Below are 25,291 nucleotides of genomic sequence, written 5' to 3' on the forward strand. Positions count from 1 at the left end.
GCATTAGAAAGTAAGATCAACTCTAAAAAGATATTTAACTACCTTAATAAGAAAAAAGATTAGAATAGAGAATATAGGACCCTTATAGTGGGAAATGAGCAGGCAAATTATTTCAGATAAGGATAAGGCGGAGGTATTAAATCAATGATATGCCCCTGTATTTAAAAGGGAGTCAATTGCAAAGATACTGCAACAGGAGGAAGCCACAACCTCTATAATAATGAACAATTGGTTAACTGAGGAAGAAGCGCACAGACAGCTTCATAACATTAAAGTAAATAAGGCACCGTGCTCATATATCAGGCACCCAAGGGTTCTTAAGGTGCTAGTTTCAATAATAGCCAAACAGTTATATTTAATATCCAAGGACATTATTTCCACAGACTCAATACCACTAGCGGGTACGTTTGATGTCAGCTAACGAGCGGTGTCAGCTTATTGGAGAGACAAGGGCGTCCTAGTAGTCAGACCGGTTTGGAGATTGCAGCTGTGGGCAGCAAGAACGCTCTGACATTTATATACACAAGTTTTATACTGTTGCTCTAAGTTTCGTTGTAATTCAGGCATCATTCAAGTCTGTCAAGCCTTATTAAGCTAGTTACCGGAGTGGACACTTTAGGGGGCTCTTTACCTTAAGTATCACTCTGTGTATCACCCAACTAAAGAGGCAATTTTTGTCCTAGTGTCCTATTTAGTGGTGGGAGGTAACTATACCTTCCCACCAATTTGAGTTAATAGATGCAGGAATAGGGACTTAGTATCAAGCCTTTTCTTACCTTAACTAACTGTTAAACCATTAGGTAGATAGGCTATAATAGGGAACAGTTTCAGGCATCCTCTCGTCCTGTTACCAAATAGCTACAGATATCTAATATGGTTACAAGTAATCATATTAACAGACCACTTAGTTGGTGTTACACCATTGTATCCAATATTGATACCACAAGGACAGCATTGAACAGTAGATGCAGTAATAAGCATATCCTAAGCATCACTCCGTTTTTAAACGTTGTCCTTTTTTGTTGTCCTATCCCAAACACATATATAAATCTATTTATTAAACGTTTATATTTTATACACTACAGGGTGTTTCTTAGTGCCGCATAAGGGGATTCTTCTCTTTCTTAGTCAGTATACAATCATTTTCTCTGCGAGCACCACCCCATTTCAGCTGTTTGGGACTTCACTTTTATTAAAATACCATTCCACACCCTCTCATGATGTTGGAGCAGAGTTAAACTACGCCTTCAAAAGCGTATCTCTGTGTTTATCTTCAGGATAATATTCAGGAATACCTAATAGATAACACAATTATTAGTAATAGTCAGCATAGATTTATGAAGGGTAGGTTGTGCCAAACTAACCTGTTTAATTTCCTTTTGGGGGTAAGTAGGAATTAAGACCAGAGTAATGCAGTTGATGTGAACTGTAGGTTTTGCTAAGGTTTTTGATAGGGTGCCTGTAACAGGGTGCCTTCCCTGTCTGAGTAGTTTTGTTGGAAAACATCTGTGGAGAGCTTAAGCACAGCACTGAGCAGGTTAATTCAGAGCAGACTGTCCTAATTAACCTGCTCAGCTGGCTCACTACAGTAGCTCCTTCAAAAAGCCTGCAGCATTCACTGCAAAGGGAATCTCTAGGTCAGCGAGATACAGTAACCTGGACTGCTGGAGATATCAGAGGAATTACTTCTCTCTTGCCAGGCAGGTACTGAACCGCTGTGTAGAGAAACCCTGCACAGAATACTTACCGTACAAAACCCTACCCCAGAGCAAGCTAACTGACCTAAACTCTGTTTACTATGTTTGTTATTGGTAAGGGGCGTAGCCCCACAACCCATAGATAGGGTGTATGGAGAGATATAGTGAGCGCTCCCAACTGAAGTTAGGCAGTTTTGTTTTGTTTTCCTGTAAACCCTGTTTGGCTGTTTATGTTGGTAAAGTTATGGCTAATAAAAGCCTTCATTTGTTTTCCCATTAAACATCTCCTGTTCTAATAACCTCTACATACATCTCCTACTGTACATATGGTGATTGAAGTGGGATGAGAGGTCATCCTTGAATTTCAAAGAAGCCTTGGAGACTGTCAGGGAAATGTTTGTGCTTTTGTTTGAATAGTTCATGCAACAGCTTGCGCAATAGGTGTGAAAGTGGAAAAACCATGTTGCAGAGGTGACCAGAATAAAGGGCTACAGATCCAGGCAGAAACAGCTACACTGTGCTGGATAAGACAAAACACCACAGTCTGACTGGGGGGACTGCTACAAATGGTGACCCTCTTAAGGTATTGATTCTGTGACCAAAATGTACCCCATCTCGCATGTGGGAATCCCCCCTCCGAAAAAAAGGACATGTTTTTTTTAAATGGCATCTCAGCAAAAATAAAAATCGACAGAGACGCCTGTGAGAGCTACATACTCTTTAATTGAAGTGTGCCCCACCTGTATGACTACCAGCTGTGTTCTAGCAAATACAGAGAATATTGACGCATTTGCGCCTCCTGAGGTCAATGTGAAGAATACCACTGAAAGTGCCAGAATGGAGGGCAGTGGGTGTTTTTCTGTAATGAACTCAGCCACATGGAATAGTGCCCCTTAAGGCCTTTTGATGATGATGAGGGTATCTCTTATATACTCACAGAAATGAGATGCACCAGCGAAACACCCCTAAGATGTTGGGGGTGCTGGGACCCTGGACACACAGAAGAGTTGTGTCCCCATGTCCTGGGATATAAACATTGGCAGCAAGGGCAGGTCCAGCTGAATACCGACTTGCCACCTGCTGCTACAACTGCAAGAAAGGTCTGGTGGGTACAGTAAAACTGCAAATATTTTAAGCAGAAAAGGGGACCTCATTATCCCTAATGCACCAGAGTCTTCCAAAGTAAAGAGTAAGAGTGAGAAAAATAATAGGTTCTCAGCTTACCAAGGATGTTACAGACATGTCTGCAGATGACCTGCTGCCTAGAGTAACAGGCGGGGTCTTCCCAGAAATAGTGGAATCTCCAGAGGGATCAAAGAAGAAGTTGTGTTCCTGGAAAAGTGTCTATCCAGGGCTGACAGTGAGAACCCCTCAACTAACAGTACCAGGGAAGCAGAGCCTGAACAAATAAGTCACAATTCGTTGACCAGCCCTGAAGATACACGGCAAGCAGACCAGGAGCACATTTTAGCGAGCAGGCCAAGCTAAACAGCGAGCAAGTCAAGAAAAATTGCCTACTATGGTAACTTCTGCAGCGAGAAGTCCAGCTCCAAACCCAGCAGCAGACAGCCCAGAAAGAAAGGCTGGCACAACTGAGGAAGGCTCTGGAGATGGCAAACTGCCATGGTATTACTGTCATGGATTAGAAGCAGAGTGTCACGGGAGACCAGGCAATATACACCTTTTTACCAGGATCATACATTGAGCAAAACAGTTAAATGAAATAAATTGTAAATTTATTCACAGGAAAATGCAAACACACAATGTTACACAAACTACATAAGAAAAAACACACTTACTTGGGAACTGGGGTAAAAAACTAAACTCTCATAGGTGCAGGGAATTCTACATAAGGATTTTCTCTTGACTGAGACTTGGCCTGCGATGTCCTGGAACTGAAATCAGCCTGCAGTTCCAGACGCCACCCCTCCCCTCTCTCCAGAGATCTGGATTTTTAACTCACTGGATTGGTGCTTAGAATCTTGCTTAGAATCTACAAATCTGATTGGCTCAGGGGTTTAAAATACTTCAGAGTTTCATTCACAGAACCCTGCTGCCAATCCGGGCATGGGAGCATGTCCCACCAGCCAATCAGAGTGGGGCTCATCTGGCTGATGATGTCAGTGGCAAGGGGCATGTTGAGCCAGCTCGGGACACCCTTTGGGTGGAACATATGTTACGGCCAATAGGAAAAGTGCCTACGATCACCATCTTTTCCTTAGCCAGCACATTGCCTCCTCCTTGGCAGGTGCCACTGAGTCTAGCAGACCAGAGGGTCCCCCACACATGGGATCTCTGTTCTCTGGACCCAGTACTCCGCCCTGCCCCATCCACTTAGCATCCCGACACCTCTCGACATCCCATCTTCTCTTTCATGTACGGATTCTATGCAGACTAGCTGGCATCTTAAACATTTCCCCCAGCTGACTGCATAGAGCGTTATAGTAAATGTAAAAAACACCATAAGTCATACTTTATTACAGCATACCTTTTGGGTTACCTCATATTTGGTTGGGGCACCCACAAACCCAATGCAGGTTCTGTAACACCTTGGCACTAACTGGGGTACCCCTCTGAACCTAGGATTCCCTTAGCTACAGGGATATTTTCATCCCTGTGCCTCATTTTCCTGTTTACAAAGCATATATGTACTTAACACACTTTGTTAATAAAATATACACTTTAAAAACTTAAGTCTTTCTGGTATGGGAAATAGAATTAAAAGTTGCACTTTATTTTTCACTGACCATATTCCCCACACACTATTGCATAGACTTAGTATGGATCTATGAATCCCCTCAAAACTTTATATGTATGGTTTGGAGCAACTCAGAACCCCCATACCGGTTCTGGGTAACCTGGGTATCCCCATTAACCTAGGGACCCCTTGATTAGATCAGGGACACCTCACATCCCTATGCCTCTTTTACCTTTTCTGGTCTGTGCTGAAGCAGTGAACCTCTAGTGGTGAGTCGCGAATGTGTTTTCAAGCAGAGATATTGCCGGGACATGTGCCTACATCTATCCAAGAATCAGACTGGATTCCTAGGTACATTTTTAGGGGATCCAGCAACTCTGGACCCTGACTAGCTAGGCACATTCTGACAACACTTTCTCCACAAAAAAAACCTTGAAACTCATACTACAGCAATCACTGCTTACTGGCACTCCTGGAAAGGTAAAAACACAAAAAATACTTTATTGTCGCACAATACATTTTATGCATTACACTACTGGGCTTCAAGAGCTGACACTTCTTGAACCCTTATTACGGATTAGGGGTAACCAGACAGGCTTAAACCTTTATTTGAGAGCCTGGTTGCCCCCCCTACCATCACACAGAGCCATTCTGACAAAGTTATTATTGCGGACTTGAATCAGAAGTATGAGGAGGGTCAAAAGAAGGCCTTCTGTCTCAATATAGTATTTTATCTCTCAGGAGGAGTTTTACAGTCTCAGCATAGAGCTGTAAATCTCTAATAAGGATTTCCACAGTCTCTGTGCAGAGCTGGAATTCTCTTAGGAAGAAATTCACAATCTTAGTACAGAGCTGGAAATATCTCAGATGTCCACACTCTCAGCATAGCGCTGGATGTTTCTCGCCAAGACGTCGGTGATCTCAGCACATAACTGGAAATCTCTCAATAGGAATTTTAATCTCGTTTTAGAACTGGAAGACTCCCTAAAGGAGATTCACAGTCTCCGTACAGAGCTGGAAGTCTCTTAAAAAGAGGTTTGCAGCCTCAATTCTAGTCTGAAGTCTCTCAGAAAGAGCTTGATGCGCTCAACACAGCGCTACAGTAGATGTCTTGCACCAGGAAATCCGAAATCTCAGCACAGAGGTGTATAAATGGAAGTATGACTACAAAAAGGTTAAAACCCTTGTTATGACTTACAAATCTCTCAGTGATGCTGCCCTCTTAAATTTCAGCCCTGACCCAAATATATCAAAAGGCCCCCCCTCCATTCTTTCAACTATATCTGCCTCTGCTCCTGCTTTATTACCTCTTCTGCCTACCGCTTACAAGAATATTCCTGTGCTGCCCCCTCTATATGGAATTTCCTACCACATACGGTACCATCAGACTCCCCCCCCCCCCCCAGCTTTCAGACATTCAAAATCTCTGTTAAAACTCACTTTTTAAGGAAGCCTATCTGGCACACTCCTAACATCAACTCCCCTAACCCGCTTGGTACCAGCTGTGTGGCTGGACAAAACTCCTTGCTATTTAACACCCTGTAACATCTACACCCCCAAACCTTTACAGAGACAGCTGTGCATCTGGAGCATATTTCATCCTGAGGCATCCTCCATCCCACCATGGGCAGCCACCTTTTTTTTCAACATTGCCCTTTATTCCCTCTAGATCAGTCATTTTCAACTTGGGTTCTGTTAACACCATTAAGGGCTCTGTGGCCGCCAGGGGGGGGGGGAGCTGGGACAACTTTCCCAGCTATCCCAGGTGCAGTAGCACCCCACCCAGCAGTGACCCAGCCGCTCCCTATCTTAGCAGCAGCCGCCTACTCTTGTCGGTGCCGGAAGTCGCATTCAACTTCTGGATGACCGGAGGATGGAGCAGACTGGTGCAGCACCACAGGCTCAAAAAGGTGTGTGTTTCAAGAGAGAGGTGGGAGAGTGTAAGTCTGCGTTCATGCTGATCACGCACGAGCTGCGCGATCAAAACAATATAAATTAATTGGAGCGTCCATACTACGCGCGCACGTGCACATGGGTAGGAGGGTTGTGTGTGGGGACAAACGTGTTGTCTTTATCGTGTGATGCCCTGGTCACATGCGCGGTTCAGCCAATGAGGGTGAACAGCTCACGCCCCTCGGCTTGCCCTCGCCAAGCCCCCCATTGTGCAACTCTGCAGACCACAGATCTCGGCAAGTACAGATGTGCCTGTCGCAAGCGTGCATGCCCCTACTATGGACCTAGCCTAAGGGGACAAGAGAGGGAGGGAGAGTGTGAGGGGGAGAGTGTGAGGGGAAAAGTGAGAGGGGGAAGAGTGTGAGGGAAGATGAGATGGGAAAAAGAGAGAGGGAGTGTAAGGCTTGGAGGGGGAGAGCTTGAGGAATGGAGTGTAAGGGGAAACATAAAAAGGAAGGAGTGTCAAAGGGGGAAGAGAGAGACAGATGAACAGGGGTTCTTTAACCAAAAAACGTTGAAACCCCTGCACTAGATTGTAAGCTCTCATTACCTTCAGTTCCTGGTTGCACTTTTTTGTCCTTATTTGTATGTCACTCGTTTTATGCAATTGATGTCACTCTCTACCCTACTGTACTGTGCTGTGGAATATGTTGGCTCTTTACAAATAAATGATAATAATAATTATCTGCCAACCACCTATTAGGAGAACACACCCAGGCATATTGCACCCACCCGGGCCTGAGGTAACCGCCTCAAAATCCCACCATTAAAAAATGAAATCAGTTAATCCCTTGAGCATATATGACCAATCCAATGTCCTCCGCAGCCAAGACCATTTGACCCCTTGTATTTGCATTAAAACACCTACCAGCCCACCATGAACCTCAATTGATATTTCCCACAATTCATTCGTTTCTGTCCCGTTCATTAACCCAATAGGTCAGACTCCACCCATTCCTGAAACTCTCTCTTCCCCTTAATCCCTTTTCTACCAGACCTAAACAGCCTCATTACAGGGGGCAATTCGACCACTAGTCATGTTGCACCTGACTGTCATTATCACTTCTGGGGAATTGCTGTACCAATTACCTTCTCTTGCAAAAAAATAAAAATTAGGACTGAATTTTGAAACCCATTCCTCTTTATGATTAGAGAACCAATTATATGCAATATCCGTAAAACTGACTATAGGAAGGAACTAGAGATGACAGGGAAATATGCCCCTGTTAATAATTTGTGAATAGATACTGTATAAACATATTTTTAAATGATATGCTAGAAGTTACTGTATAAGAAACATACATTTGGCTGACATTTATATTATCTCCTGAAATCTGAAAATGTCCCTTAATTTCATAATATTTGTAAGAAATGTCATATTTAGTTATTTCTCTGTGTCACTTGTTCTTTATTCCCCTTTCTTCTTTCTCTATTCACAGTGATCTTTTATTACTAAAGTAATGTCTCCTACAAGTAATAATAATAACATAATAATTATCATTACTGTCATCCTAGTCATTTACAGTTTTTACAGGATTATCAGCATTTCTCACAACAATCCAATTCCCAGTTTTAATTGACAGCACATATGCCCCATACCACATCCCCAAAATGGTTCAGAAATCTCAACAAGCAGTTTTAGAGAACCAAATAGTACTGACGGAATATCCGCCATGCTGTGTACACTATTATCCTATATGAAGAACCCTAATGTTGGTTTGCTAAAAGGTATCACAACCTACAGCAAATCTACAAATATTAGAGAATCAGACACAAATGGTAAGCCTAATGCACACTTAAATGACATTGACAAATTAATTTTGCAAATTTTTATGTTCAGTATATGATTAGCTCTGGTTTACTTACATTGCATTTACAGTATGCAATATCCGTCTTTACTTTTAACTGTACAAAAAAAGTTATGGTCAGTGAAAAAGTGACAAAAACCCTCCACCATACTGTGTACAGCAAATAAAAATATCACTTATGTACACATTCACGCCTCAAACAGGTCTCAAACCTGCCTTTCTCCATTATCTCTTAACATACAATGCTTTCACTGCAGCCAAGGATTCTGGGAAAAGATATGCAGATGAGCACTCAGAGCATGTCACTTTTTGCTTCATATCCATTTTAACATGGATCCCTATAAGCTTATGCCTGCCGCATTACACAGCGCTTTCCACAAAGTTGGGATAAGAAGTGCATTGCTAGTAAACCTACTCATAGACCGCTATAACTACCTTTTGGGTCTCATCAGTGTGAGGTTGGTTAATGGTTATGCAATGTGAAGCTGGATGTGGCTACAACAGACACAATAAAGTTATAGCGAGTAGAAATTGACAAAAACCCTCCACCTTACAGTGTGCAGCACATAAAAATAAAACGTTTGAGCACATTCACATGTCTCAGATGTCTTTTAACTGGAACTGTTTTTAACAAGTACTTTTTAGGATCAAATACCTAATAGTAATTTGCTTTATATTTCACGGAATTGAATCCCTTCTAATAAAATATACCATGCTTCCACTCTGTTGACACCAATAGTATTGTAGTATATTTTAAAATCTTGACCCTTGCCTTTCAGGCTATCCAGGGTCATGCCCCCCTTACCTTCAAAACTGACTGATTAGCAACACCCCAAATCGCACTTTTAGATCTGCCATTACCCCTCAAGTGATTGAGCCTGGATTTAAGGTCAATAAAGCTGGCGGGAGAGCTTTTTAAAGGAATGCCTCAAGACCGTGGAATAAGCTAACTGCTGCTTTAAGAAATCAGGATGCTTTGCTTCCATTCAGAAAGGAATTAAAAACCTTTTTTAAACAAAGCATAGCAAACAGACCTTAATACACTGGCAGCCCACTTTCCTTCTCCCGTTCATGTTTTTTGCCCTTCGTTCGTCTTCCTTGTCATTCCCCTATTTGTTTTCTGTAGGTGATGGTTGTAGGTCTGGGAGGGGTGTGCTTCCTAAGTTCCTACACATGCTTTAGTACTGTTTTCTTGGTGAGTAGCGCGTTAGAAAAAGTTCAAAATGAATCAACATAATCTGCTGTGCAAACCTTGGATCATATATACATTACTAAAGCTAAAGAAGTTCAGTGCAGTATTTATGAGTTAGAAATGATGACCTTGGGTGTCCATGTACAGGCAACAGGTAGTTGCAAAACGGGGTTCAGGAGTCTGGCGCAAGGGTGCAGCAGGAGTTGCAGGAGGAGCAACAACAGCCAGAGGTGCAGGAAGGACAGGGATAATATTATGGGCAGATAGAGCACATCACGGGCAGCTGGACCAGCGGCAGGGGCAGCTGAAGCAGCAGCACATGCAGCAGGTGGTGTAACATGGGCAACTGGACCTGCAACTGGGGCAACTGGACCTGCAACTGGGGCAGCTGGAACAGGGACTGGGACATCTGAAGGAGCCACTTGGACCTCCTCTTCAGTAACCTCTGTGAGGAAGAGGGTAACGGCATCTTCGTCCTCCTTCAGAGGTTCTGCAGCCTCAGGCAAAGGCTTTACAGCCTTGGCCACTGGCTATCTGCATGATGGTCCCGAAAACATAACACATCATATCATCAAATACAGTAATATACTGTAGAATGTACAGTAGGTATATGTAAGCACATTTGGATAGATTCTGTTTGCCAAAACAATCATTTCGGGAACATGCCCCATTACTTAGACAAAATGTTAGCAGCACAATATATAGATGCACAGATCTACAAACTGTTGGTAAACTTTAGAAGGCCTTTACTCCCATTCATATGAATGTGAACTGAAGCCTTCAATATTTTATCACCCTTTTGTAGAGCAATGACATTGAGTGACTTCTCATTTTCAAGTATGTCCTGGGGACTAAGTTACGTTAATTCATTGAAAAGTGACCATTTCAAACATCTGGAATACTTTTAGACAGGGAGATAATTTGAGGGACACAGGTAAATAGCTGAATCAGTGGGCAGGAGGAAGAGATACAACATTCATCAGTGAACCTTAAGACTATAAGCAGGTTGCTTATGGTGATTCTTAGGAGTTAAGTGTTAGGTACAATGGGTTTTTAGATACCTTTCATAAGAGGATTAATCAGGTCTTACAGGAACCCTTTGAGATACTGAGAATATTTAAGTGTTTATTAAAATAGTGTTATTGTCATTACTGAGCAGTTATATGGTCCAAAATAGGCAAAGGATTACTTTATACTGATTGCTACCTTACTGCAATGTGGAAGGTATGGCCTATAGTGTTTTGTAATCTTATGAGGGCACACATGTAAGATTGCCACATACGTTATTTAGCTACAGTAATAACTCCATACCTGTATTGTATTGTATGTCTTTATTTATATAGCGCCATTAATGTACATAGCGCTTCACAGTAGTAATACATGTGGTAATCAAATAAATAACAGATAATATAAATAACAGATCATGGGAATAAGTGCTTTAGACATAAAAGTAACATTAAGGAGGAGGAGTCCATGCCCCGAGGAGCTTACAGTCTAATTGGTGGGTAGGGAGAACGTACAGAGACAGTAGGAGGAAGTTCTGGTAAGTGCGTCTGCAGGGGGCCAAGCTTATGTATCATGTGTTCAGAATATCCACAGTACTATTAATATGCTTCTTTAAGCAAGTGGGTCTTAAGGTGGGTCTTAAAGGTGGATAGAGAGGGTGCAAGTTGGGTACTGAGGGGAAGGGCATTCCAGAGGTGTGGGGCAGTCAGTGAAAAAGGTTTAAGGCGAGAGAGGGCTCTAGATATGAAGGGGTAGAAAGAAGACATCCTTGAGAAGAACGCAAGAGTCTGGATGGTGCATAACAAGAAATTAGGGCTGAGATGTAAGGAGGGGCAGAAGAGTGTAAAGCTTTAAAAGTGAGGAGAAGAATGGAGTGTGAGATGCGGGATTTGATCGGAAGCCAGGAGAGGGATTTCATGAGGGGAGATGCTGAGACAGATCTAGGAAAGAGTAGAGTGATTCTGGCAGCAGCGTTTATGATAGATTGTAGGGGAGACAGGTGAGAGGCAGGAAGGCCGGACAGCAGGAGGTTACAGTAATCAAGACAGGAGAGAATGAGGGCCTGAGTCAGAGTTTTAGCAGTCGAGCAACAGAGGAAAGGGCGTATCTTTGTTATATTGCGGAGGAAAAAGCGACAGGTTTTAGAAATGTTTTGAATGTGAGGGGCGAATGTGAGAGAGGAGTCGAGTGGGACCCCTAGGCAGCATGCTTGGGCTACTGGGTGAATGATCGTAGTTCCAACAGTAATGTGGAAGGAGGTAGTAGGGCCAGGTTTGGAAGGAAGTATGAGGAGCTCTGTTTTAGCCATGTTGAGTTTAAGGCGGCGGAGGGCCATCCAAGATGATATAGCAGAGAGACATTCAGAAACTTTGGTTTGTACAGCAGGTGTAAGGTCGGGTGTTGAAAAATATATTTGTGTGTCGTCAGCATAGAGGTGATAATTAAACCCAAAAGATGTTATTAGGTCACCTAGTGAGAGTGTGTACAGAGAAAAGAGAAGAGGTCCCAGGACAGAGCCTGTATGTGTAAGTGCACTGCAAATAAGGCTGTCTTGTTCAAAGTTTTGTATAAAGTGATATGTGAATTCAATGAGATTTATCTATAGTGTATTATATATGTACTGTATTTTCACTTACCAGGTCTCTCTAGATCATCTCTGTCCACAAGTACAGGATGTCCCACTACCTGGGAGATCACCTCACTCAGCCACTGTTCAAAACAGCTCAGATGCAGGGGAGCAGGTGGTCACCCTCCTTCTTAGCATGGGCTGCATGGTCAGCCAGCTTGTGCTTGCTGTCAGCATAGTGCTTCTTCAGCATATCGATGCTGTGGACAATGTTCCACAGGACATTTATGTGGATGAAGATGTGGCCTCATACAGTATCCTCTGTATCTCTGCTGTGCTGGTGGAGGAGCATAAAGATCCTAGTAATTTAGAGTGGTTATCCACTACTCCATTGATTAAGATATCCAGCTCAATTTGAGGCTAAGAATCCTCACAGCATCAGACAATGGAGCAGTTCCAGCAGAAGAGGTACTGTTAATGCCTGATCAGCCATCTTAACAGTTGAGCTGTTAATCTGATATGGCTGAGTTATTTAGTTTGCAATGTTTATTTATTTGAAATTGCAACATGCTCATGGGCATTGTTAGGTAATGCACATGCGTAACGCGTCACTAACGCATGTGTGCTAATTGGAATGCACGTTATGCTTAAATGCAAATGTGCAGTGTATTGTTTAATGCACCTCAGAGCAATGATAATCCCCGTCTCAGTATAACAATGGTCATTTGGAGAGTGCATGTTGTTTTTGCATATCATTAGCATTAAGGATGGCCGTTGAATGAAAGGAAACTAATGTCCATTACCTAGGCCAGATTTTAGGGAGCTTTGAGTATCTACAGCAATGTATTTTTTCCATGTAAAATATTTAGTAAAAATAAATAAATGTTATGTAGACCTTTCCAGTGTTTAAGAATAAAATGCCACTGCTACAGTCTTCATTACTACTGTCTTAAAAAGTTAGAGTGGAGACTACTCTAACACAAAGTATATTAAAATACACATATTTAAACTAGCACATAGATTGAATTGTCTGATTTCAGGGCACAGTGATGAAATATAGGCATTCAGGACAAAAACATTTAAAAAAAAATAATACTGACATAAGCAGTAATCTTTCATTAAAGATGAGTGAGATGGTTGATACTGTTAATGCATCAGAATGTTTTTTTAGGACTCCCTCCATCTAAATGAGTCAGATTTGACAGACCTGCAAAAGTTACACAAAGCAAACTATTGTGTATGTGATTCTGAGGCAGACTGATTTTTCAGCCTTTTCAGAATGTTGTTCTGTGGCTAACTTATCAGTATTATAAATCTGGCACCTTATCTATATAGTTTAAAACAGGATTAATGTTCTTCTTCTTGTCTACAGTGTATAAACACTCAGAACATCCCACTTCAACAATAGAACACAAATTTAAAAGATTGACGATAAAATATGTTTTCCAAAGGTATACCATATTTAATCTCAATGCTATCTACATTTCAGTATCCAAAAATAAATAAATTAGACTCTACCACTGCTCAACACAAATAGCAATAGAAAAAAATAGCAATTGTTCAAAATAATTTAGAAAAAGGCTTGCTCCCATGATTTATTTTATGGCTGTAGAATCAAAATAGATTTTGGGAAAAAAAGCATTGTAGCTAAACACAATAATCATTTTCATTTTAAATATTTTGTTCATTACAGTTTACAGGGAATAATTATATTCTAAACAGCGCCACATAATAAAATAAAATATGTTATTTTACAAATTCAAGATGTAATAGACACTTCAAATGCAAGATTATAACATGAACTCAATTTTTATGATCATACTACGGTATTAAGATCAGTGACTTTTTAAAGGGCCTGAATAAATATTGTGTCTATAATGTATACTTCTTCAAACTCAACCTTTGATTAAAAACATTATTTTTAAGAAAATAATCTCAATGCATCTGTCAGAGTCCATCAGTTCTGTCTGTACTGCTTCACACATTAATTTAATGAACACAAAAAGAGTTTCAGCGCAACTAATTTGTAGTGTAGTAAAAATATAAAGTAGTGATAAATTAAATCATATATACATTTTCAATTTAATACAGTACAACCTCTATAAAATGAGGTGCAGCTCCAGAAAGACATTGAAAAATGCAGATTTTGAGGAGAACAGGAGCGCAGCACTCAATTTTCATATGAAAGAAAAGAAGAAATAACACAAAAATAGTGCAACACGGTTTAAATCAGTGATGGACTGACATTACTGAGAAGGTTGTAAGAGGAGCTAACCCTTCACTACCATGGTGGTGGTAATCACTATGGTAATGAAGGGGTTAACCCCTCCAGTTAACCACTCGAGAGGCCTAACCACCTACCTGAGCAACTATCCCCTTCACCCACTCCCTCTACGCCCTTCACCCACCCCCTCTACTCCCAAGAAACATTAAAATACAAGAACTCTACAACCTACCCACTCTATGCCCAAACCCTCCCCCCCCCAACACATACAGTACAATAATGGACAAAATTCCCATTATCCAGATCTGGATAATAGCACATTATAGAACTGAAGAACTCACCGTAGACTCCTCTTCAATCAATAGAGGATGGACTTCTTCACATCATGGTGATGAGGAGCATTGCATTGTGCTTCAAGAGTTGGTGCCGCAGTATGATGACGAGGGTGGAACATGTCAAAGATAAGAAACACATTGATTGTCTTTTATTTAATTGTGTGTTTTTTTTAGGATGCCCATTGACTGAATGCCAATGCGTTTATCTATGCCCCTTTCAGGGTATAGATAAGCACAGTGACAAGCAATGCATTTTTGGCAAATTCTTGTTTTTATTTAATTGTTATGTATTGTTTTTTGTTATTTTTTTCGGTTGCCCATTCATTGCCATTGTGTCAATCCATGCCCATATTGTGGGCATGGTTTACCACAGTAACAATCAATAGGTTTTGTGATGGTAGGGGTAGCTGGTATCACAAAACTGGGATGAAGCCCAGCTAGCTACCCCTAAATCCGTGTAACTTGGCCACCTATGTAAGGCTTCTTTCGGCCAAATACACTTTAATATCTGGGGAAGAACAAGTAATATATAATGCACTATGTATGTAAGAAGGTACTACAAAGCACTTTATTCCTTGTAAATGCAATCCCCCATTTTAGTGAATCAACATTGTTCTGGGATTTGATTTTGGAGTCAGCCCTGTAAAGTGTAAATTGGATTATGTGACTGTATGTACTCATTTCTAAGATAACAGGCTTGTAATGTGATTTGCATGTGTACATTTCTATGGTGGGGACTCTGTTATTTAATCAGCCGAGGTTCCTGCCGAGAAATCTGGATTGACTTTGGCTGCAATTAACCAGTTCCTTGCTGGACTCATCAGCTACAGACAGGCTCTATATGTGCTTCCTTTTTAAACCAGGCCCTGTCACAGTGTTAATAAATGGGAAGTACTGTTTTGTGTGTTTGATTTGCTAAATTAATATTTTTCACTTAATCCAGGGGTCTGCAACCCGTGGTTCCCAAGCCGCATGCAGCTCTTTCAGCCACTACTGGTGGCTCAGTTTTGTCAGCTACACTTCTGCATATCCTGCTATGCCTCTCTGCATGCAAGGAGCTTTCGTGTGCCTCCTTTAATGTCCAGCCTCCTGATATCATAATGTGACTATGGAGTGTGGATCTGTGGTCATCATAGTAACCAAAAGGCAGAGTATGGCAGGCACATGTCTCATAAATCTTCAAAGAAAGCGAGTATCCGGTGCTCATGCCCTCACCTTGATAAAGACTACGTGGCTGTCAAAACTTTGGTTGTTTCTTGCTACAATAAATTGTTATATCTGCTTAAGCCCATGTGCCTGGATACCTGCTTTTTGCTCTCTCATAGTAACCAGCCTATACAGCTTGAGCTACATGGAAGTAGTATCTTCTGTTGGAGGTAGAGTCTATGCTGCCTCATGCTGATCCTTACAGACTGTGAGGAAGAAGCAGAGCCCCTCATATGTCCTGCGGCATGGATCCTCAATGGTATATATACATGAAAAGATAAAAAGAAAACTGTGTATGTGTCAGTGAGGGATTGTGTTGAATTGTGTGGGTGGAGGGTTGTGAGAATTGAGTGTGGGGAAGGGAGGAAGAATTGTGTGTGACGGGGGGGATTGAGAGAGAGGAGTAAGAGAGAGGAGTGAGAAGAGGAAGGGGGAGAGTGAAAGAGGAGGTGGGAGAGAGGAGGGGAAGTAAATAAATACACAGGACCAAGTATATTTTGCATTTTTTGCCCAAGGGTGGAAATGACAAACAGTTTTGCACAGAATAACAATAGAAAAAAATAGAGTGATTTATTATTGTGAGATACATTGTGTGTGTGTGCGTGTGTACTGTATATGTATGTATAATGTACAGTATGTGTTTGTGGGGATGTAATCATATTCATGCATGTGTTGCGGATCTCGAAATATTTTGGTCAAAGAACTTTTTTTTTTAATGTCTCTTCTTCCTTGAAAGGTTGCAGACCCCTGACTTAGTCAGATCAAAGACATACAGTTTTAGCTGCGTCTAGTAATGTGGTGAGGTGACCCATACTTCAAGATGCCGTTCCCCCATGCATTTCACCAATCACATATTGAAATGAGAAGAAACTTCCATCGCAACCAGGAACTTCCTTACACTGCAGGGACTTACTGTAAGATGCAATATGCAATGTACATTTAAATCAAGTCATTGGGTCACTTTTAAAAGCTTTCTTCCTCAATGTGTATAATGACAGGTCCAAATATTATATGCAGTACAGTATAACAGAAAAAGCAGATGATAGGGGAAAACACACAAAAAAAATATTATTTTACTGTGTATTGCTTACAAACATATCCAAAAAACTGTTTTTATAAATTATTCCACAATACTCAATCAACAATGTTAAGAGGCACCAATTAACAAGACTTAATTGAATAAACATATTTCTGCTATTAGAAACTGGACAGTTGGAAATGGAAGCAGAGACTGGATAAAGTAAGAGAGGAAGCAAAGACTGGGCGAGGAAAATAGTTCAGAAAGAGTGGGCAGAATTAGGAGTGAGAATGCATAATGGAAAATAAGAGAAAGAGTAAAATTCAAAGGGCAGGTAAAATAAAAAAAATAAACAATAAAAAAAAAAACAGGCGGGGAGAAGGAACACGAAATGAAGCCTTTCAATGCCAGGGAAGTCTGCAGTAAAGCCCTTTCATGCACACATACAGAAGAGATGCAACAAAAATATGATTATTGGAAACATTTTACAAAAACAAAGAGCAAAAGGAGGTTAACCCATGTCAAATCGGAAAATAATCCATAAAGAGAATTACAGTCTAATCTTTTTGTATCTGTAATATTCAAATTTCAGTCTGTCATACTGTACAGTTGCATAATTATGCTAATCAACATATTGCCATGATTTAAAATGTCCTATTAAATAAGGATGGTTATTTTCACAGGTTATTTTATTTTTGTATTGGTTTTGGTTCTAAAACGTGTTGGTGTTTTTGCAAAAACACAAATTGTTTTTGTTTTAAATTTTGTTTTGACTTTTGAAAAAGTATTGGATTTTTTAATTAATTTTTTTAAAATCTGAACTTTTGGGACACATTTTTATATATAGATATAAAGGATGTGTGTGTATGCACATGAATGATGTTGGGGGAGAGAGTGGGTGACATGGGGGTGATATGAGGAGGGGTTTAATGGGGAGAAAGAGTGATATGGGGGGGAGAAAGTGACATGGGAGGGAGATATTGTAGTGGCATGGGGGGGGGGGTGTGATATGGAGGAGTAGAATTCCTCTCCTTCTCCAGTCAATCTAGGGTTTGCATGGGTTAACTGCAAATCCAATGCTTCATGTGTGCTTCTGGCCCTGACACCAACATACTGTAGGGATCCAATCAGCAGAGGCAGAGCCATCACCATACACAGGAAACCTCAGACAGAGCTGCAGTAACACCTACTGTCGCCACAGCTGCACCAGAGGATGTAGTGGCCCATGGGAAGTGAATTTTGGGGGGCAGTATTTGAAGGGGGAGGTTCCCTCTCCCCTCCCAACTCATGGCCGTTGAACCAGCCCCAAGACACGGGTCTGGAGTGTGAAGAGAGACCTGAATTCCAATTTGTAGCAGAGATTTATCATTTCTGTCCCAGATTCAGATTCTGGATATGATATCTCAGTCTGGTTTAAACCAAACCGAGAGTCTTCGACCATTCTGTTTCTGGAAATCCAGACCCCCAACATCTGAATCCGATAATGTGCCAATCCTTACAATTAACTATTTACTTTTATTACTATGGTAAAATGTTGAATAATGAATACTTTCTACAGTAATGTTGATGCAGTCCATTATTATTATAGTTCATGTTCAGGAAGAGGATCACACATGGTACAGTAGAGAAATCCGCTATGGGTGCACACCCTGTCAAGTGACCACTCCAGGAAAACTCATGTAACACAAAATACAAAAATGCAATGGTACTCCAGTGATCTTAGGAAAATATCAACAAAATGTATTGAGGATCAACGTTTTAGTCCAACCTTGGACCTTTGTCAAGATTATTATAGGAAAGACTAAAATGTTGCAAAATCCATTCATACAGTATGTCTAATTAAGGCTCCCAAAACATGTTTTTACTTCTAAATACAAAAAGCTGCTGGAATGTAGGTTTGTATTTCAATGCAAATCTGCACAATTTAATTTTGGATTCCTCCTTTGACAGAAATTGCTTTAAATCATAACCGTGCTGTATTAATTGGCTTGTACAATAAAGATAGGGAAGTTCCTGTGACATGGGAATAAATCTTTACATGTTATATTACAGTATTTTGGTTTTGGTGCATCAAGGTTAAGTTTGTATTTTGTTACAAATGTACAGCATTGCGCCTGCTAATTATTTCGGGAATTTCACAAAAGGTAAATAGTTAAAAATGGATATAAAATAGTTCAAATGCTAATGTATTTTAACTTGTACGTTTTTAACAGTGTGTTACATAGTGCAAGAACTGATACTTAAAATTAGACTCAGATGAGTTCCAGTGCTTTGAATTAGTAAAATGAGTACACTGGACATTAGGTCTTCTGCAGTAGGATGATGATGAAGAAACAACCTTGATGATTAATCTAAAGGAAGATGTTTCACAGTAAATAGCAAACTTTAGATTTAACATGCAGAAATATTCCATTAAAATTAGAAGTTCTAGGATCAATAAGAAGTTCAAAGGAAAACTGTGATTTAGAATAAATAAGCAGCTTCATTAAACCATGTTAATGATCCCAGTATATACATTTTGCATTTAAATCAATGCTTTACTTCCACATAAAGGAGCACTGCTAAGCTACATCCGATGAGGCAAGAAGATTTACATGAGCTGAACAGCTGTGGTTTCTCGACTATTGACCCTTCCAATAAGATTTGGTTGAAATTATATTAGTTGCAGCTGTAAGACTTTTGATCTGTACTTTTTTTGTTACACCCTTATGTTTGCATTAAATATGTTTTTTGCACTTTTAGGTACTTCTTTCTGGTGTCTCTTGGATATTGTTCCTATAAAGAATGAAAAGGGAGATGTGGTCCTCTTTCTGGCTTCATTTAAGGACATTACAGACACAAAAGTGAAGATTGCACAAGAAGATAAAAAAGAAGGTTTGTAACAGTTTACAAATGTAACATTATCTATACAACCCATTTATCTGCAAAGAGTTATGTAAATTTATTTTAATCATGAGAAAAGGAAAGTGGTGACAATTATGTATCAAGCAGATGCTATAAATTCAAAGTATATCTAAAATGTAATTAATACGCCACCTTTTTGTATACACTATACCAGTACTTTCTGTGTCTATCCATCTTTTGGTGCCCAACTGGAGGGACCATTGGACTACATGGGAATGCAGTATCAGACATTAAATATATAGACACAAAATGTCACGCTAAAATGAATGCATCCCATAAATTTACCCATTATATACAGTAACTCCTTCTACAGTTAATCGTATTGCTCAATGCTCAACATATAACTTTCTGATTCTTTATAAAGCATTCATCATAGGTGAACACCTACAGTAACTGGGTAATGACAATCAAATATAACATACAAATATAGGTCTGTAATCATGCTACTTCAACATGAAGTGAAGTGTGAAAGGTTACTGATGCAGTACATGTATATTTTACACAATGGAAACAAGAGAGGTGTTAAATATAAAAATTCACACTGTGAGTGCTCATTTGCATGACATTACGCAGAATCCCTGGCTGGAGTGGAAGCATGGCATGCTGAGTGATTTTTGGGAAAGGCAGGTTTATGGATCTGTTTGAGATATATGCATGTGCTCATACAGTAAGTAGTATTTGTATTTTATAAACACAAACAAATTCCTCATTCTCAGCACATGGGTTATTATACAAACCAGTAAAATATCACATGTGGGAAGCCAGAACAGTTGTGTACGTGTGTATGTCTATCCTCTTATTTCTGATAATACAAGCAGCACTTTGATTAATCTCCCTGCTCACCATCTTCACAAACAGAGGAATCACTACTTCCATCATTACATTTTAAATGTATTTGTAATTTTTTCACATATTATATTGTTGAACAAAAAGTGATAGGGTGAAAGCAGGGTATTGTTTTGAGAAATACAGAATACAACAATATTTATTTTTCTACAAGAAAAATGGGTGTAATGTTTGACTTTCTGCTGCAGAGTCCATCACTGCAGAAAACCTACCATTCACGCTTTCTTTGTTTTACTAATACACTACTGTAAAAGTGCCAGAATTTTTTAACAACAGTGAATAGTAAAATATCTTAAGGTAAATATATATCTCTAAATAGGCGAAACTAAAACATTACTCCTATAAAAAAAAATATAGGCACAACATATGTTTGGTAAAGTAAAAGCTAATTGCAATTAAATAATGGCTATACAATTGGATATGTAAAAACAATAGTGGCAATTAGAGATGTGCAAGCGTTGGACATGCTAAATTGAACTTTGTGCATTTCACTCATATAGATGTATTGTTTCGATACAAGAGTGTACAACAAGTTGGATTAAAGCTTAAGGCCATATTCTAGTAGCTTCAATACGTGCGTTATCGACAGTTTTGGGCACTTCTTGAGCGAGTTTGCACGTGTAGTTATTCAGAAAGCTCCAATAACATGCTAAACTCACTTGAAGTGCTCAAACTCACATTTTTGGGCAAATTGAGCTATTCTAGTAGCTCCGAAATTCACATCACGACAGCAACTCGCAAGCAATTTGCAGGTTCTCATCTGAAGGGTGGCAAGATGGGACTAAAGAAAAAATGTATTCTTACTACAGTACATCGGATTTAAGCTGGGTGTCTCCAGAGCTGACACATATTAATATCAGCTTCCAAGACCCCTGCTTCCATCCTATTTAATAAAAATACAATTACGGGCAGCTTAATTACATTAGCGGCTAACTGCTAAGGTAATGAAGGAGTTAAATACCAATGCCCAGTTTATTGGGGCTGAGTGAAGGTGGTAGTTGGCCCGTGGTGGGTGTTTATGCCTACCGGGAGGGTTGCAAGAGGAGTTTTTACAAAGTTTGGAGGAGTTGGATTACAAAGGAGAGAAGAAAGAAGAAAAGAAAGAAGACTACTCACCCCAGCCTCCTCTTCAATCAACAGAGGATCATGGACTTCTGCGCATCATGGTGATAAGGATCATTGCGTCGCTGGTCAAGAGTTGGTGCAGTAGATGGAGGAAGGGTGAATGTTTATCCCAGCAAAGGTAAGAAACACATTGATTGTATTTTATTTAATTGTGTATACCATTGACTGGCAATGTGTTTATCTATGCCCCTTTCAGGGTAAAGATAATCACAGTGACAAGTGATGCATTTTTTGGCAAATGCTTGTTTTTATTTCATTGTAATGTATTGTATGTTTTGTTAGTTTTTTGTTTCTTTTTCTTTAGGTTTCCCATTCATTGTCATTGTGGCAATCCATGCCAATATTGTGGGCATGTTTTGCCACAGTGACAATCAATGGGTTTAATGGCAAGTGCTTGTTTTTATTTAATTGTTATGTATTTTATTTGGTTCTTGTTTTTTTGTTTATGTTGCCCACTCATTGGCAATGGGTTTATTGGCAAGTGTAATGTATTGTACTGTTATGTCAGTGTTATTTTATTCTGTATTTCTTTTCTTTTGCAAAATATTTAGCCATTTTTGGCTAATAGTTCCCTTACCCATTTGTATGTGTAGTGATGGGGGTAGAGGGGGTGGGGTTAGTTGCACCAGTGAGGGGGCTAGGGCTCCTGGGTGGTCACCAGGGGGGGGGTAATCCCTTAATTACTATTGCGGCTAAAAACCACTAAGGTAATTAAAGGGTTAGTGGCCAGTAGTTATTTTTTTTTTTTTAATTTGTATCAATCTTTTTATTGGTAACGTTCACAAACAGGTATATATACAGTAATGTCATGAGCCCATGACATTATAACACGACGCGACCATGTGGTGTTTAGGCACCCTGGGGGCCCGCGGCTTTATGGCCTTATCTCTCTATCCAAGGGTTCCCTGTGTTCCAAAACTATGGCATTTTTTTTGAAGCATGGCATGAGCTTCTCCATGGTCATGACCTCATTGATCCTTCTAATTACTGTGTTTCTCGAAGGGGCGTTGATCTGTTTCCATGCTGCCGCGATCGAGCATCTGGCCGCTGTCAGCATGGCCGTAATCAGCCTGGATAATGGTGGGAGCAGGTCTTCAATCGGTTTGCTCAGCACATAGGTCAGGGGATCTAGGGGAAGGGAGAGCCCCGAGGTCTCGCAGATTAGTGTGTGGATCATGGTCCAGTACCTCTGAATCTCTGGACATGACCACCAAATTTGGGCCATGTCCCCCTTTTGACCACATCCCCTCCAGCACAGGTCTGGCGTACCGGGGTAGACCTGGCTCAGCCTAGCCTGGGTCAGGTACCACTGGAATATAATTTTGTAGATATTTTCTTTTATTGTTGTGTAAATTGATGTTTTGGCAGCTTGCTCCCAGACATCCTCCCAGTCCTCCAGGTTTATTGGAAGGTCGAGTTCCTAGGACCATTTTTGCATGTAACGGTGGGCCGGTGGGTCAGATGTTGGCTCCATCCCCTTATATATCTCAGAAATTAGACCCCTCTGGTAGGAGTTTGTAGTGCATAAGGACCCAAACCTTGTTAGTTTGGGGAATTTGGAGTTTTGGGAAAGTGAAAGGAGGAAGTGTTTGATTTGTAGGTACTTAAACAGATGCAGGTCTTGGGTCTGGTGTTTGTCCTTTAGTTCCTGAAAGGATAAGATCTCTCCCTTCTGCAGCAGATCGGCAACCATCCTAATAGTAAGACCTTGGAACTGGTCAAATTTCTTTGAGAGCAACCTGGCGGGAAGTTAGGGTTCCCAAAGATAGGGGTGAGCTGAGAGGGGAAGGCTAGCAGACCATACTTCCCTTTACTTTTAAGCCAAGTGTCCCACATGCATCTCATTGCCCCAAGGTCGAACCTCTGTGGTCCTCCACCCCTTCCTCCTGGGGACCATAATGACACTTGAAGAGAATAGGGGCGTGCGTAGTGTGACTCAATTGCGAGCCAACAGGCTGAGGCGGGGTTGCAATTCCAAACTACAGCTTGCTTCAGTTATGCCGTGAGATAGTACCTGACCATATCGGGGACCCCCACCCCCCCTCGCTCTTGAAGAGAGCATCACTGATCTTGGGACCTTAGGTCTCTTGTTGTTCCATATGAATTGGAGTAGAAGGGATTGGATATTCTTCAAGGCCGGCTGGGGAGGGTTTGGAAAATATACAGTTATCTTGGGAGAGCGTTCATTTTAACAGAGACTATTCTCCCAAACCAGGAAATTTGGTGTTTTTTCCAAGCTTCCAAGTCTTTTTTGATCTGATCAAATAATGGGTGGTAATTATATTGGTAGAGGGAATTATAGGAGTTTGAGATTTTAACCCCAAGATATTTGATACAGGTGGAACTCCACTTGTATTTGTAGTTAGATTGTATGAGTTTCCACGTCTGGTCTGGAAGGGATATATTTAGGGCTTCTGACTTATCCATGTTAACCTTATAGCCAGAGACTGTTCCAAATTGGGTCAGTAACCTCTGAAGGTTAGGGAGGGAGATATGGGGTCCACGAGGGTCAGGATCACATCATCGGCGAATAGGGAGATTTTGTATTCTTTTCAGCAATTTGGATCCCCTTGATACTTTTTGTTCCCTAATTTTGGCCGCCGGTGGTTCAATTGTTAAAGCGAATAATAATGGGGATAGCGGGCAACCTTGCCTGGTCTCATTCCTGATGGTTATTGGGTCTGAGAAGCCACCTGATAGTTTAACATACGATGTTGGATTTTGGTAGAGGGCTCTTACCCCCTCCAGGAAAGGGCCACAGAAGCCAAACCTCAGCATTGTTTGGTCTAGGAAAGCAAAAAAAGAGAAGGGGATGGGGGAGCACTGGTGGAGTAAAAAATAAAAAATATGATGCAATCTGATTCGAGTGTGTGAGACTCTGAAAAGTGGATGGTGTGGATCTAAAATAACATAAACACTCACACGGCCTTGTGCAAATGCTTGCGCATCAAGGTATCTTTTGCGTCCTCGCTTCTTTTCCTTGTAGATTCAGTCTCCGATTCTCGTCAGGGCTATTCTTTTTTTGATGTGATGTCTCTCGTCTGTTCTGTTCCTCTCCTTTTTCTTGCGTGTGGTGTCCCCTTTGTAGTCAAAGCATCAGAGCAGGTATATGCAAACACGTGGCGTTTCAGGACAGACACGTCCTCTCCTCAGACCATACACCTTAATCCAAAGCTGCATCATGTAGTGTGTATGTGTAGGACCTAGGAAAGACCACTTGATTCTGTCGAACGCTTTTTCTGCGTCGAGGCTCAGAATCATTGCTTTGGCCCTGGTGAGATGCACGTGGTCAATTTTATCCACAATTTTGCGGGTATTGTCGGAGGCCTGTCTTCCAGACACAAAACCTACTTGATCTACATGTATGTGTTTAGGGAGGATTGGGTTTAGCCTGTTTGCCAAGATCTTGCTGTAGATTTTGAGATCGGTATTTAATAGTTAGATTGGCCTATAGTTACCACACATAAGCGGATCTCTAACCTCCTTATGGATTATGGCCAGATTTGCCACCGTGATTGTGGCGGGGATCGGCTCTCCTTGGAGGAAGGAGTTGTACATGTCTAGTAGGTAGGGGGAGAGGGTCGGCATGAACATCTTGTAATAGGAATTAGAAAAAACATCCGGCCCCGGTGTTTTGGCTAATTTGAGAGATCCGATAGCTTTGGATAGTTCCTCTTGGGAAATGTTTTTGTTCAAATTTTCAACCTCCTCCG

At 40.8% G+C, this 25,291-nt stretch overlaps 1 protein-coding gene across 2 annotated transcripts in view; it reads left to right on the plus strand.

Moving 5' to 3' along the window:
- KCNH8 (potassium voltage-gated channel subfamily H member 8) overlaps window positions 1-25,291 on the plus strand; it is a 672,749-nt gene that overhangs the window by 243,321 nt on the left and 404,137 nt on the right. For both annotated transcript variants that reach the window (XM_075586916.1, XM_075586915.1), the window contains exon 3: window positions 19,446-19,577. In XM_075586916.1, coding sequence (XP_075443031.1) covers window positions 19,446-19,577 — 132 coding nt within the window. The remainder of the gene's footprint in view (window positions 1-19,445; window positions 19,578-25,291) is intronic.

This window comes from Ascaphus truei, chromosome 2 (assembly GCF_040206685.1).
Source record: "Ascaphus truei isolate aAscTru1 chromosome 2, aAscTru1.hap1, whole genome shotgun sequence".
In the NCBI taxonomy this organism is placed as follows: domain Eukaryota; kingdom Metazoa; phylum Chordata; class Amphibia; order Anura; family Ascaphidae; genus Ascaphus; species Ascaphus truei.